The 17,051-nt window shown below is 40.4% G+C and overlaps 1 protein-coding gene across 1 annotated transcript; it reads left to right on the top strand.

Annotated features, from left to right (window-relative positions):
* The first annotated feature begins 4,367 nt into the window (after positions 1-4,367).
* On the top strand, positions 4,368-12,414 carry LOC142985972 (uncharacterized). The gene is made up of 2 exons (XM_076134207.1): positions 4,368-4,787; positions 12,406-12,414. The coding sequence occupies exons 1-2, from the start codon at positions 4,368-4,370 to the stop codon at positions 12,412-12,414; spliced, it is 429 nt and encodes a 142-aa protein (XP_075990322.1).
* Positions 12,415-17,051: the final 4,637 nt, after the last annotated feature.

Below are 17,051 nucleotides of genomic sequence, written 5' to 3'. Positions count from 1 at the left end.
AAAAAGGAGGTTAAAAGTTGGCATCACACGAATGTTTGTCCCGGGTGGGAATCGAACCCGCGACTCTTAGCGCCCGAGGCAAGGCCAATACCAAATACGCAATCGAGCCAGTATAAGTAAAATATATTAATAAGAACCTTGATATAGAAAACGGCTAAAAACAAAAAACTAATTATATAACAATATGTAATCTAATTATAATATATAATAATATACTTAATATTGTATTTTTGACGGGGAGGGAATCCGAAGCTCCTCTTGCTTGATTGTTTCAAGGCGGGAGTTAGCATAAAAAAAACCGAGGAAACTCGTGGGAAAAATCTTTTTTCAAAGATAATATAGTATATAATTACTAATTAATCGTACTTACAATTTCCGGAGTGTCACTCTCGGGCACTATAGTTGCATTTTTATGGTGCCTTTTTAGATGTTTGCTCAAATTGGTAGTGTTTCCTTTTGTCTTCACTTCTAGTAGACATAAATTACACTTTCCTCCACACGCCGTTTTTGTGAAAAACGACCACACCGAGGATTTTTTAGGTGGAGCCATTGTTGCTTTCACAATTAGTTGTTAGCGGTTCAAGAGAACAAATTGTAATACTTACAAAGCGAATGAGAATGATCTATAATCACAAGTGCCGATATTGCCGAAATTGAAGGTACATTGAAATAAAACATTCAACAAAACCTACCGCCAGATAAATAGTAGTGTAATATGAATCAGTTCGTATTAAGCCCATACTTTGTAGTATAGGAACTCAGCCGCGGTACGTATTCATGTTACAAATAAATGTTATGCTTTAAGTTTGTTTATGTTTATTTAGAATTCATCTGATTATGCGATCCGATCCTCACCTTACTTGTATCGATCCACTAACGGATCGAAAGCCATTGTATCGATACAAAAATCGAGTGGATCGTATTGCTTTGTATCGATCCACATAAGTATCGGATCGGATCGAACATCCCTAATATCACCAGAAATTTTTGGAATTACTACCGTTTTAATATTGAAAATGGGGTTGTTGGATATGGTTGGTTTGATTTGACATAAAACCACACCTTGATCACGAACAGCTGTTCCTCCTAAACCCAACAACTGAGTGTTGCACTTTTGACGCGAAAGTCCTAAACGTTGTGCACAATCATTTGTCATAAAACTGGTTTGAGAACCACTGTCGATCACTACACGTACGGGCTGATATTTGCCTAAAACATCAGATAAGTACATGAACAACCGCAGTACCTAAAATTACTGTGGACCCAGTAGAACACGTCAATGAAACTTGAGTCCCATGATTATTGTTAACATTATCATAACAAGAACGATCACTATCCGTACTCACTAAATTCATTTTAGAATCAACATGTAACGTGTGATGATGTTTACTTTTGCATACCGTACACGTTATCTTTGACGGACACTCGCTAAGCGCGTGACCTTGACGGAGACAGTTCTCGCACAAGCGGAGTTCCTTTATTTTTAATATTATAATGCAACGGGTCTTATACACGATTGAAAATTTAAAGGTTAGGATACCTTATTTGCTGCCCGACGTTTCGATCGCATTACAACGACCGTGGTCACGAGCTGACTGATGTGGCTGCTAAGCGTCGTCTTCTTGCGGCGCGAGTTTCGACGCCTACCCTCACTTGGTTTTCACTTAGTGTACATTGTTCGGAATTGTCGGTACTTCGACACACAACACTAACGACGTCTTTACACTGGCGCGTTACGTCATGCCGGCGACGGCTGCACTTGCTGATGACAGGATTCCACGTAGATGATAAACGGTATCCCTCTTCACGGTTGAAATTAGTATGTTTTTTGATTTCAACCGCTTCTCGTACTATCCTGGAGTAATGGTGACGATCTGTGGAGAGGACCCGGGGTTGATGTAGCTCGATCCAGTGATTGGTTCCTGCTTCGAACAAGTGCTCAGCTATCGCGGATTTGTTGACTTGCCGGTTCTTGACAGCTGCGATATGTTCCTTGACCCTTTCAGCTATTGTTATTTTGGTCTGTCCGATGTATGAACTACCGCAGCTACAATCCACCTTGTAAACGCCAGGTGTCTGAAGAGGAATTACATCCTTTGGCGTGCGCAAATGGTTAGCTACTTTGGAGAACGGACTATATACAGTCTTTATGGAGTATTTCTTCAGTACTGTTCCAACTTTATCCGTTACTCCTTTTATGTAGGGCATAAAGGCTGGTACTCTGCTAACACCAGTCTGACGTTCTTGCCTCTTCAGACGTCGTTCGGTTCTCCTGTATCCGTTTCGCTTAAGTACCTCCTGAACGTGTGAGAGTTCATCGTCTAGGTGTTCAGGGTCACAAAGGTCGTATGCTCTAGTTGTCAGCGAAGCCACCACGGATTGCAGGTGTCGCGGATGATGATGCGAATTCGCGTGAAGATACCTATCGGTGTGTGTCGGTTTTCGGTAAACAGTGTGGCCCAAGGTACCATCTGTTCTCACCTTTACTTCGACATCGAGAAAGGCCAACGATCTATCTGTCTCCATTTCATATGTGAAGTTGATGTTAGTATGAATGGAGTTCAGGGTGTTCAACAGCCGTTCTACGTCCTGTTTATCTCCTCTCATGATACAATACACATCGTCGACATATCTTTTCCATAGCTTCACATTTGATGCCTGCATATCTATGGATTGCTCAAAATGTTCCATCCAGATGTTGGCCATAACCGGTGCCACTGGGCTACCCATGGCCATTCCGTCGATCTGGAGGTAGTATTGTCCACGATAGAGAAAGTAGTTACCTTCTAAACAGTTCTTCAGTAAAACGACGTACTCACTAGACAGACCGTTTTCCCTCAACTTCATCTCGACGACATCAAGACAGTCCTGTATGGGAACGTTGGTGAACAGTGACTCCACATCAAAACTCACCATAACCTCATCCGGTTCCACTCTCATGGTCTTGATGATATCGACAAAGTGACGGGAGTCCTTCACGAAGGATGCAGTCTTACCTGTTAACGGTTGCAGCACTGACGCGATGTGTTTCGCCAAATCATAGGTGGGGGAATCGATTTGACTCACTATAGGGCGCAGCGGTACACTCTCCTTATGTACTTTAGGCAAGCCGTATAACTTAGGTGGCTGAACGCACTTGAGTCTTGCGAGACGTTGAAACACATCCTCCGCGAAAAGGTCTTCATGGTCCTTGATCAGTGAACGTATACGTTTCGTCACTCTGGCAGTAGGGTTATACGACACTGGTTTGTAAACCGAAGTGTCACTCAACAGATTCCGTATTCTTCTGTCATAGTCTTCTGAGTCCATTACTACGGTGGCGTTTCCTTTATCAGCCTTAAGCACTAAGATATCACGATTAGCCCGCAGTTTCGATAGTGCTTGACGCTCTTCCATAGTAACGTTCGATTTCGGCGGCTTGGATTTTCGTAGAATAACGGCAACATCCTGTCTAAGTGTATCCGCATCGTTAGACGGCACCTTGTTACGCGTTATTACTTCCTCAACACCACTTATGACATTTTCATACGGAATCCGGTTCGGAGTTACTGCGAAATTTAACCCCTTGCTCAGTACACTGTGTGTGGCATTATCAATCGGCGAACGTGACAAATTAATTACCGTATCACGCTGGGACGTGGCCGGTGTTCGGGTTGTACCGTTTACCTTCCCGCGACGGTTATATAATCTGTCAAACTTTGCATCGTGACGGGCAATGCACAAATCTTAATACGAGATGCCTGGTTGTATGTTACACGATCACAAAGGTCAAAGTCACTTACTGATAATACCGCACTGCACTCCGTATGTAGGTCATAAAGTTCACTCACCACACTATTCTCATTGTACCGACAATTCCGTATTAATTGTCTTAAGAGACGAACACTTGCATTTTGTAGAATTCCATCCGAGTGTGGAATTTCCTTACGCGGCTTGATACGCACTCCCGAGGGTACTAAGTCCGCGTCACGACACCTTACTAGAAACCTGAGCGATGTTTCCAAACGCACACGTTTTACTCGAAGGAATTCAAGATGTTTGATTTTTGTTACAAACTCCGGCCCGTAGCGGTTTGCATTTAATGTTTTTAAACTCTCGCGACTAGTACACATAATATTATAATGCAACGGGTCTTATACGCGATTGAAAATTTAAAGGTTAGGATACCTTATTTGCTGCCCGACGTTTCGATCGCATTACAACGACCGTGGTCACGAGCTGACTGATGTGGCTGCTAAGCGTCGTCTTCTTGCGGCGCGAGTTTCGACGCCTACCCTCACTTGGTTTTCACTTAGTGTACATTGTTCGGAATTGTCGGTACTTCGACACACAACACTAACGACGTCTTTACACTGGCGCGTTACGTCATGCCGTCACTGTTCACCAACGTTCCCATACAGGACTGTCTTGATGTCGTCGAGATGAAGTTGAGGGAAAACGGTCTGTCTAGTGAGTACGTCGTTTTACTGAAGAACTGTTTAGAAGGTAACTACTTTCTCTATCGTGGACAATACTACCTCCAGATCGACGGAGTGGCCATGGGTAGCCCAGTGGCACCGGTTATGGCCAACATCTGGATGGAACATTTTGAGCAATCCATAGATATGCAGGCATCAAATGTGAAGCTATGGAAAAGATATGTCGACGATGTGTATTGTATCATGAGAGGAGATAAACAGGACGTAGAACGGCTGTTGAACACCCTGAACTCCATTCATACTAACATCAACTTCACATATGAAATGGAGACAGATAGATCGTTGGCCTTTCTCGATGTCGAAGTAAAGGTGAGAACAGATGGTACCTTGGGCCACACTGTTTACCGAAAACCGACACACACCGATAGGTATCTTCACGCGAATTCGCATCATCATCCGCGACACCTGCAATCCGTGGTGGCTTCGCTGACAACTAGAGCATATGTAGCGGCTCGCTACATACAGCGACATCTACTGGGTCCAGCGCGCAACCAACCACCACGCGCAGTGTGACTGACGTCACATGTCCTAGATCGCGCTATCGAAGTTTGCACTGCAACTGACTATATAGACAAGTTCCCGACTACAACAGTTGGGCAGCCTAGGCCCACCAGGCATGATCACCTCGCCTGGTCGGAGGATCCTCCCTTTGGTTGGAGGAACATGATCACCTCGTTCCTCCACAGTGGTGACCCCGACGTGATTGGAAGCAGCCTTCACGAAGAGCAGACCAGCAGCAGCAAACCTTCGCACCCTCATCACTCCTCACTCCTACAGCAGCAGTCGTACAACTCCAGCCAGCATCTTCGGCCACACCAGGGCATTCCACGAACATGTCGCTCACGCACATGACTGGCATACCCTACGGCCTCAGCGGCATCCAACCTGGGGATCATCGTCACGCTACTCTGACGCACCCAGGGCACCGCAACGCTTCGTCTCGACTCACCGCAGACAACAAGCACCTCGCCCCGACTCACTGGGGACACTTCACCGCACCCCGCACACCGCACACCGCACCTCTCCGACTCACTGGAGTTAGCGGCATACAGTTCCGACTCACTGGGACTAGCGGCATACAGTTCCGACTCACTGGGACTAGCGGCATACAGTTCCGACTCACTGGGACTAGCGGAATTCGAGTTCCGACTCACTGGAACTCATCAATGGCAGGCACTGGAGAGACTGTCTGACATGAATGAATAAAATTAATTATGAGTATTCTCTTAGAGGCTCTGTGCTGAAGCGAGTCGATCATATTCGTGACCTGGGTGTCATACACGACGCTAAGTTATTGTATGACAAACATGTTGAATATATTGTTACTAAAGCCAATAAGATGTTAGGTTTTGTCAAAAGATCTTGCTCACAGTTCAACAGCCTTAAAATCATGAAAGTCCTATATTGTTCATACGTTCGCAGCTCTCTAGAATATTGCTCTCAAATATGGAATCCACACTATGACATTTATATTAATAGAATTGAAGGTGTTCAGCGTAAATTTGCTAGATTTCTAGAGTTTAAATGCAGGCAGAGAGATAGCAATTACACAGAGAGATGTAAAAGACACCATTTACTCCCCCTTTATGAGAGGAGAAAGATTGCAGACGTAAGTCTCTTAGTTAAAATTGCACAGTCTCTAATAGACTCTCCACATCTCCTCTCAATGTTGGACATTAAAGTGCCTAATAGAACAGTAAGGATTCCTGCATATCTATCAGTCCCGCATAGCACTACCAACTATAGGGGAAGCTCGTTCTTTCCAAGAGCGGCGCGTTACGTTAACCAACTGGCTGACAATCCTGAGCTTGATTTGTTCAATAAAAGTTCCGCGAAATTTAAACGTACTATGACCAATCAGTGGTTTGAGTCGGTTCTTTAATTGTAAACACTTAGGCACTTAAATATAAATTCATTGCTCTAGCTGTTTATATAAGTTTTTATATGCGAAAACACATAAATGGTTATTTGTTAAGTATGTAGTTGTAACCCTAGATTTAGAAACTGTTTGTTTTCCGAATAAAATAAAATAAAATAAAATAAAATATGAAGAGAAGATCGACCTACGGTCTGAGGGGGAGTGATGATGACTATATAGACAAGTTCCCGACTACAACAGTCGGGCAGCCTAGGCCCACCAGGCATGATCACCTCGCCTGGTCGGAGGATCCTCCCTTTCAGACCAGCAGCAGCACACCTTCGCTCCCTCATCACTCCTCACTCCTACAGCAGCAGTCGTACAACTCCAGCCAGCATCTTCGGCCACACCAGGGCACTCCACGAACATGTCGCTCACGCACATGACTGGCTTACCCTACGGCCTCAGCGGCATCCAACCTGGGCACCATCGTCACGCTACTCTGACGCACCCAGGGCACCGCAACGCTTCGTCTCGACTCACCGCAGACAACAAGCACCTCGCCCCGACTCACTGGGGACACTTCACCGCACACCGCACACCGCACCTCTCCGACTCACTGGAGTTAGCGGCATACAGTTCCGACTCACTGGGACTAGCGGCATACAGTTCCGACTCACTGGAACTCATCAATGCATGGCACTGGAGAGACTGACTGACATGAAGAGAAGATCGACCTACGGTCTGAGGGGGAGTGATGTAGCGGCTCGCTACATACAGCGACATCTACTAGGACCAGCGCGCAACCGACCACCACGCTCAGTGTGACTGACGTCACAAGTCCTAGATCGCGCTATCGAAGTTTGCACTGCAACTGACTATATATACAAGTTCCCGACTACAACAGTCGGGCAGCCTAGGCCCACCAGGCACGATCACCTCGCCTGGTCGGAGGATCCTCCCTTGTGTTGGAGGAACACGATCACCCCGTTCCTCCACACATACGACCTTTGTGACCCTGAACACCTAGACGATGAACTCTCACACGTTCAGGAGGTACTTAAGCGAAACGGATACAGGAGAACCGAACGACGTCTGAAGAGGCAAGAACGTCAGACTGGTGTTAGCAGAGTACCAGCCTTTATGCCCTACATAAAAGGAGTAACGGATAAAGTTGGAACAGTACTGAAGAAATACTCCATAAAGACTGTATATAGTCCGTTCTCCAAAGTAGCTAACCATTTGCGCACGCCAAAGGATGTAATTCCTCTTCAGACACCTGGCGTTTACAAGGTGGATTGTAGCTGCGGTAGTTCATACATCGGACAGACCAAAATAACAATAGCTGAAAGGGTCAAGGAACATATCGCAGCTGTCAAGAACCGGCAAGTCAACAAATCCGCGATAGCTGAGCACTTGTTCGAAGCAGGAACCAATCACTGGATCGAGCTACATCAACCCCGGGTCCTCTCCACAGATCGTCACCATTACTCCAGGATAGTACGAGAAGCGGTTGAAATCAAAAAACATACTAATTTCAACCGTGAAGAGGGATACCGTTTATCATCTACGTGGAATCCTGTCATCAGCAAGTGCAGCCGTCGCCGGCATGACGTAACGCGCCAGTGTAAAGACGTCGTTAGTGTTGTGTGTCGAAGTACCGACAATTCCGAACAATGTACACTAAGTGAAAACCAAGTGAGGGTAGGCGTCGAAACTCGCGCCGCAAGAAGACGACGCTTAGCAGCCACATCAGTCAGCTCGTGACCACGGTCGTTGTAATGCGATCGAAACGTCGGGCAGCAAATAAGGTATCCTAACCTTTAAATTTTCAATCGCGTATAAGACCCGTTGCATTATAATATTATGTGTACTAGTCGCGAGAGTTTAAAAACATTCCTTTATTTTGTTTACTCGTTGCACCGGTGTCAACGCAATGTATTCGTAACATTTATAAATTGAATGAAAAGGTTTATTGCAATACAAACACCCTTTGTTTGTAGGCTCAGCCTTAACAGTGGCCGCATTACTAGCCAAACACGTTTTTGTATTGATATTTTTCGTGTTAGGTTTACCACTAGATTTATTTGAAAACGAAGACATAGACAACTTACTAACACCGGGCTTAAAGGTACTTGTACTTGTTGACATTTCTAACATACGAGTTTGATTGTTGACAAAATCGATTAATGTTTTAATAATAGGTATTTCCTTAGAATCAATTTTTTTTGTTCGAATTCACGTCTAGAAACCGGGTCTAAATTACGAAGTCCGATATAACATAGAATAAATCCCGCTAAATCATTTATTTTCAACAATTCAAGGGCCTGAACACACTCCTGAAATGTTTCTAAAAATGAATTTAATCCGTTTACAGACTCATTAGGCAACGGCTTAAACGCAAACAACTTATCCAAATAACGCGTGGCTATAGCACGTTTGTTTTCGTACCTGTCACATAGACTTGTTCACACGATGGTATAATTATCATTCGATACAGGCAAACTTTTAACGATTTGAAGCGCAGGTCCGCTGACTACTGACAATAGATAATAGAATTTTTCGATATCACCTATCGCAGTATTTGTATGCATCAAACTCGAAAATGTATCACGAAATGTAACCCAATTCTCTAATTTTCCATCAAAATGTACTAACTCGATTTTAGGTAAACGAGGCTGGGCGCCGCGTTCCGATCCGTTTTTTATTTCACTGTTTCGACGATTTTGAGCACGATTCGTCAAACTTTTGAAGTATTCGTTTTATCTCGAAATAAAGATCATCGAAAGCATGTAGGTACTTCTTGATCAGAAATAATATAATTCGGGTCATGTTTCAATTGCAACGCGGGAATTTCATCGACAATTTTTTCAAATATCCCACGCGTGGACTCGAGGTCAAGGACCCGCACGGACAATTTGCTAAGTTCGTAACTATTGTTCTCTACACTTTTAGCTAAATCATAATATTGTTGAACACGCCTAAAATATCGTTCTTTTCGACTAATAAGTATATTAATTTTTATTTCAAGTTCCGACAACGGAGCCATTTTGAATTACGAACGAAAATGGTAGGTAGGTATAACGCGTGCCGCAACACAAAAATACACTAAATTGAGTCGTAAAGATATTAAATATGATAGAAATAGATAAGTATAGATGTATTACTACGTATATAACTATAATATTGCAACAAATAGAACTATTGAATGAATATTTGTGCAAAATATGAGTTGAATAAAACGTAAGTAGGTACCTACAAGGCGTAGGCTAACAAGTGAAATAATGTGTATTTATCTATTTTGATACCCTGTTGAAACGCTAATTACATATCCGGCTCGAAGGACCAAATTATGTTGCGTAAACTAATGCTTGTTGATATAAATTAACACCCAAAATAGAAACAATGCCGACTAAAAGGAAGGGGTAGGTACTTACAGGTTATTTTTTGTGAATTTGGCTTGCTGTTAATCTTCTGTCCCCGGGGCACTGTTCCTTTGTCTTAGAGGTGAATAAATTGAATAATTATCACACAGCAGTAATCACTTTTGGGTATTTTTGAGTATTTTTAATTTTGTTATGCGCGCGAGCTTGCGTGACTTCGATCTTTTTTCGACTACTACTGGCGCGACCGCGCGGGAGGGGCTTGCCATTTTGACGTGTAGATGTCACAGGAAGATACTAGATGGCGTTGTATGTAAGGAAAAGGATTTTAGTCGGTAACCTAACACATGGTATGTAGTAATGTAGGTAGGTGGCTTATTCCATTGCACTTTTGCGTGGATAGGCAAGTCTGCACTGAATTGAGACGTCAATTTATGCGAAATAATAAAAAGTAAATTCATAGTATTATTGTAACTATTGTATTAGACAACTCGCAATAGACTCGAAATTCAACATCATTCATATAAAAAGTATTGCATAAGTCCCGCCCGTATGTATTCCCCGGCTCTATTTTACAGTCCTACCATCTGTTAAATTTTAATAATAATAATATTTCCGATCTACAATTATTATTACATGGGTTGTTTTAGTATATAATATTGTGTTTTTATTTAACCTTTTAACCTATTAATTATACAACTTATGAATACCTATTTTTTTTTTTCGGTTTCACTTTCTTCTGTGCCACTGATCGGAACCCCTTTTCGGGGAAAGGCCTCCCCCAGTTTATTCCAGACTTCTCTATCCATAGCTTTCGTTCGCCACTCTTTTCCTGCCATCGTATTTATATCATCAATCCACTTTTTTTCTCGGGCGCCCATTTTTCCTTTTTCTATTTGGTCCTGTCCATATTTATAGTAGTCTCTAGCGTCCATCTTTCATCGGTACACCTTGCTACATGTCCTGTCCACTGACACTTTTGTTTTATTATATATTGTATTGCATATTGTAAAACATCTGTAACTTTGGTCTTTAGACTAATGGTTTTGCTTTTTATTTTATATATTTTTCTTATTTTTAGTTCGCTCCTTTAGATTGCTTTTTGGCATGCTACTGATTTGGTTTTTATTTTCGTTTCCTATGTCCACGTTTGGCATCCGTATGTGAGAGTAGGTAAGATGCAGGTGTCCATGACCACTTTTTTTTAGATGAAGGGGAAATTCTCCTTTTAGTATTCCCTTCAGTGTCTAAAACTGTTTCGAGCTCATATTAATGCGGCGCTCCACTTCTAGTTCTTCGTTTCTGTCTTCGAATGACAGTTGTTTGCCAAGGTAGATGTAATTGTTCACGTATTCGAGTGGCTTTCCGTTTAAGAGAATAGTGTTCGTGTGACTGTTTGTCATTATTTTAGTTTTGCTCTCGTTCATATTAAGACCTTGGCGCTTTCTGCATTTTGAGTACTTATCATACTTGTCTCAGTGAATAAGACAATATCGTCCGCGAATCTGAGGTGAGATAGTCGATTTCGATTAACTTTAATTCGTTCTGACTCCCATTTGATATTGTCAAAAATGTGCTGTAGTACCATTATGAATAATTTTGGAGAGAGAGGATCCCCCTGTTTCACTCCCCTGCAGATCGGTATATCGGGACCTCGCTGCTCTAGTCTGGCCTGGCTTGTGCTTTCCTTGTAAATGTTTTTCAGTATTATTGTGTAGCTTTCGTCTATATGACATTTGTCCAGCGCGTCCCAGATAGCTTCATGAGAGATCGTGTCGAACGCTTTGGCGTAATCGATGATGTGTTTCTGCATTACTTGTTGCAGTACTTGTAAATGATCCATCGTAAAAAAACCCGGAGCGAAACCCTGCTTGTTCTATTGGTTGATAACTATCAATCGTGGGGCTCAACCGATTTTGGAGGATTGACTTTAACAATTTGTAAACACTAGATAGAAAACTAATTTTTCGGTAATTAAATATGTCTTGAGGATCTCCTTTCTTGTATACACACTGGGTGGGTAGCTGGCCTGTATTCAATACTTTGTTGAGTAGGCTTGTAAGTGGGTGTGTTAGTAGAATGTCGCCAGCTTTAAGAGCTTCGTTTTGAATGCCATCAGGACCGGGGCTTGTCTGCTTTGAGTTACCTTATATGATTGATGACTTCTTGCGTCGTCCACAGGCTGCAGATTTCTTGAATATAGGGAGACTGTTCTATCCGTGTCCTCGTTAGTCTTATAAGGGGTTGTCTTAGCGTATAGTTGTTTGTAAAAACCTGTGGCGCAATTCATGACATCCTGCTTTGTCTCTGGTTCCCCTGTTTTTGGCTTTAAGTCTTGAATCCAATTTTTGTGTGTGATCAGTTTCTTATAGGCTTTCTTCGTGCTTCTATAAGTTCTTAGGTTGGTTTGTATTATTTTATGTCTGTGGCTTTTATAGCCTTTGTCTATAGCTTTACTTGTAGTTTTAAACAGGGTCTTAGTCAGTTCTTCCTTCATTGCCTTTGTGTTTTGCTTAATTTTCAAAAGTTCATTTCTTTTTGTAAGAAGGGTTCTAGTAGATTCACTAAGTATTTTGTTTATATATCCTTGTTCTTTCTTTACTGAACTACATGCGAGACGGGTATTGATGATATCGGCTAATTTGTCATAGAAAGATTGAATATCTTCTTCTTGTCGTGTTTCCAGCTGGTGTAAATTAGTCTAGAAAATTTTCTGGTATGACGATATATCCTCAGCTGTTTTTAGTGTCATGGGTTTCTTTGAATGCTGATCTCCCTTTTTTTCTTTGGTCTAGCACATATGTGGTCCTGACTAAGCGATGATCAGATGCGAATTCAAAGCCATGTAAGATTTCGACGTTACTTATCCGTGTCGAGTGGTTTGACAGTACTAGGGTCGATCCAAAAGTAATGATAATCGGCTACTTCTAGTCGTCGCAAATATACAAAAACCATTTTTGGCTTCCTTATAGATCCACTATCTTGGCATAAAAATCATATCATATCAATAGTCGAAGTAATTTGGTATATACATTCACTTGAATAGGAGCTGACGCAGAGAAAACATCAAAATGTAAAAAAAACGACATTAGAGCAGTCAGTCAATGCCCTCGACTGAGGAAAAATTCTACTAAAGCAGTACATTGCGACTTGTTGCTGTCATTGGGGGACATTGCTTTCTATTTCCCATAGTTGAGGAAAAGAGTTCTAGATTGGAAGAACTTCAATTGAAGATGAACAACGCGAAAAACGCCTTCCACCGCCCTTACTGAAGATAATGTCAAAAAAGTTGGAGATATTGTGGTAACAAATATGTATAGCATTATCAGCTTCTTCAAAAATGATTCAGTGAAATAAGTGAAGAATGATTTGAAATTAGTGATGAAAAGTGGATCACGTACGACAAGAACGTGCGAAAAAGGTCGTGGTCAATAGTCCGGCTTCACAAACTGTGGCGAAACCCGGGTTAACTCGCAATAAGGTGATGTTGTGTGTGTGGTGGGCTTGGAAGGGCATTATTCATTATGAGCTATTATCACTAGGCAGGACTATTGGTTCTGAACTCTACTGCGAACAATTGATGAGATTAAAGCAAGAAGTTGAGAGAAAGCAGCCAATATTGATCAACAGAAGGGGTGTGGTGTTTCATCATGATAACGCTAGACCTCACACATCTATAGCCACTCAGCAAAAAATAAGAAAGGTTGGCAGAGAGGTGTTAATGCATCCGCCGTATAGTCCACCTTCAGATTTCCACCTGTTTCGGTCTCATCAGAATTCTTTAGGCAGTGTTAGGCTAACATTGTTGAAATGTATCAATTTCAAATACAAAATTTATTATACAATATCTAGACATTACCTAATAATACTGACCTAAGCAATCATTATAAAAGTAACGTTGTTTTAGAGTTAATTTCTATGTTCGACACATACTTTGCTAGGAAACAGATCTATATACTTCCAAGTGTTGTAAAGAACAAATAAAGTGAGTTTGGTTGAAGCATGAACTTTTGCATTTCATTTTGGCACACCCACAACCCTATTTCCAACAGGTTATGGGCTCAGACATTCTTAATAAGTACTGTGTTATGTAGGTAGTTGTTGAAAAATATTGTTCATCCGTTATGAAAAATTTAAATATCAAACGCAACATCAAATATTTTAACGGTGAAAAATATAGTGTGTGTGAAGATTTGAGTTTGAAAATGAACGTTATTAATGTTGTCGACGAAGTATCAGACACGTGATATGATGCTTTGAAGAAAAGTAACCGCGTTACGAAAATTGTACGAGTATTTGGCTGATTCGTTTCTCGATGTCGCGAAAGAAGATTCGTCGATTCGAGAAATATTAAATAGTTTACGAACAATAATTTAGCGATACGTAAGAAACTGTGGTGTTTAAACTCTAAGGTGATTGTACATTAGTAAAACACTTCACTATCTTCGATGTGTGTTATCACGGAGTAACCGGCGGCTGGGATCATTTTGGAAGAAACTGATAGATATTGATAGATCACAAGGTTAAATGAACGAACAGCTGTAAAGGCAGTGAAAGCGTTCGGGTTTGCCTTCTTGGTCGGAAGATATCAAGGTAGCGCTGAGGGACACAGAATAACTTTCCTTCTTGATTTTGGAGCAACGGATCACGTTATGTAAAGGAAATATCTTTTCAATAATTCTGATTTAAATTTTCGGTTCAAATTTTCAATTTGCTAATCAGGGTGAATTTGTTTCAGCTACAAAGGGCACACTAAAGTCATCAGCAACTCTAGTAATGAAGGTGTTTTGGAGGATATCTTGTTTTGCTCTGAAGCGAAATATAACCTGATGGCGGTAACGAAAATGCAACATGCAACGGCATGACGATCACATTCTACTACCGTGGGATCACAACAGTAAGGATGGTAAATCCTGATGCAAGGTATGACGATTAATAATTTAAACTTCTGGTTATTTCAAGGTTAGAATTAATCTGCCAATTACACAAATAAGTAAAAATGTAAGAGGTAATTACGATTTGTGCGTCTAACATCTGAAGCACATTAGTCTCCTTCTTTTCATATTGTATGATTAGTGGTCAACCTAGTGTCAAAGTTGTTCAAGCCATCCGAAGGCTTCTGACGTGGTTTAACGACTATTATCTTAGTAGACAAACGCGACCAAATTCTTACGTGCGCTCCTAAGCACGGAGACGCCCAGTTACCACTATGCGGTTACCCATCTATGGAATGACCGCGCCCAGGGTCGTTTAACCCACAAATCGTTTACCGATCAGTGAGTGCAACTGGCTATGGGAGCCTCAAGTACGCCATTAGTAACAAAAGGTTCTAGAATTAAAAGGAAAATTAACATAATAATATGAATAATGACGGTAGTTTGTTGATTTCGCCTGATGATAAATTGTGCAAATCATGCATAAATGGGGAACAATTATAAATAATATAAATAAATTAATATTAATTATATAATTGTGTTTCGCGATCTATTTGTTGTTCATACTGATGTATGAGACAGTCAATCCTTCTACAATTGATGGTAAAATTTATTTCGTTAGTTTGTCATTTAATTTGCTCGCTACTATGTTACAGACTTGGTAGCACGTAGATCTGATGTTTTCAGATTTTAACGATTTTATGGCAAAATGAGACTAAGTTTAGTTTCAAATTAGTTAATCAATATTCTGCTAACGGACGCGAATATGTGTTGTATATTATTTTGGATTATTTTGTTTCTTAAGGAATATCATATCTTTTTAAAATTTCTAGAACACTACAATTTTTTTTAAAACAATGATAATTTGTGCTAAATTACCTAAGTGTATTTGGGCGAAGTAATCTTAACTACAGCAAATTTAAATAACATTGCTTATATCCGCGCTTTGTATACAATAAAATCAATAAAACTAATTTTGATCAAAATCGTATAAAGGTATTCTGGCAGGGCATGTACCCAATGGCTAAAAAGTATGGAGCACAAAATGCGAATGTGAAGCCATAAGAAATGTTATTGCACCTAAATGAGGTTGATTTTCTGGAGTCGAGACTAGACTTACCAAATTAATGAAATGGAACAAAGAAGTTTCATGTTAATACTGATGGTAACGTGATGTTGAAATCAGTGTCAATAAAGCCTCAAAGTTTTGACAGTCCTAAAATCTGATGATTCTAAAACTATGGAAACTAAATCCAGTGGTCAAAAGCTGGATGGTTCAGAAATAGTTGAATCAAAATCAGACGTTTCGAAATCAGATAGTTTGGAATCTGATGAATTGGATTCTTCTCGTAAAAATCGCAAGTTAAGTGATTAAAGTAACATACTGTAGCACAATGTTAAAAGCCAGAGCCAATAAAAAAAACAAGTATTCTATTGATAAAAATATTTATCAATCTTGTCAGTTCAGAAGTGATAAGATTAAGGGTTGGCCCCTGTATCCTTATAGGGAATGAGCTGATGTATATGTATTGAAGCAATTGGTTGCAATGTTCCTAATTCATTAAATGAAATTAAATATCGAGATGATAGAACTCGGTAGGTAAATGCAATTGAGGTTCAATTACATTTACTTCTAACTGATGAAACATGGACATTAGGTTCTAAAACTAATGACAAGAATATAGTCGTTTGTGATGAATTTTTAATATTCGTAACGAGTTTGGTAATCCAATAAAATACAAGGCCCTTCTTGTGGCCGGAGGCTTTAGTCAGGAACATTTAAGTTTACAATAAAACTGTTTCTCCTGGTATTTTTATATCTGGTTTCCAGTTCATTATCTGTTATTCAGATATTAAATTTAAAATGTTATAGAGAAATGAATGATCTTAAAGAAAAATGATTTGTAAATTCATTTTAATGGATGTATTCATATTTTATATAAAGGTGGTATAAATGAAAATGTATGCATAATTGTATATCCCTATGGGAAAGTGTTAGTGTATGTACGTATAGTGATAATAATGTCCTGGTGTATTATAACTGTCATACAATAGCTAATCTCAAAGGTTATCTTTTGAGTATATTTAAAATGATAGATTTCAATGTGACTACATTATTTTTGGGCATTATAATCACTAGATAGCACCATAATAACTTTAAATCAAAGTGCGTACGTAAAAACAGGATGAGATAAAAATAGTTTGTCTATCTGTAATCCTGTTAGTACACCTTTAGAACCTAAACCTTTATGAAGCTTTTGACTAAGGCGTTGAGTAGGATTCGCCTTGTGGCAATCTCACAGGCGTACGCAGTTATATACGTTATGTTGTGTTCTCGTTCAGATTTTACTATTAAGTGTTGATATTATCAGCAGATAAATAACACAAGTAAAGAATA

Source organism: Anticarsia gemmatalis, chromosome W (genome assembly GCF_050436995.1).
Source record: "Anticarsia gemmatalis isolate Benzon Research Colony breed Stoneville strain chromosome W, ilAntGemm2 primary, whole genome shotgun sequence".
In the NCBI taxonomy this organism is placed as follows: domain Eukaryota; kingdom Metazoa; phylum Arthropoda; class Insecta; order Lepidoptera; family Erebidae; genus Anticarsia; species Anticarsia gemmatalis.
This window is presented reverse-complemented; position numbering and strand designations above follow the sequence as displayed.

Coding starts and splice junctions, on each gene's coding strand:
- LOC142985972 (XM_076134207.1), top strand. CDS start 4,368: ATGCCGTCACTGTTCACCAACGTTCCCATACAGGACTGTCTTGATGTC.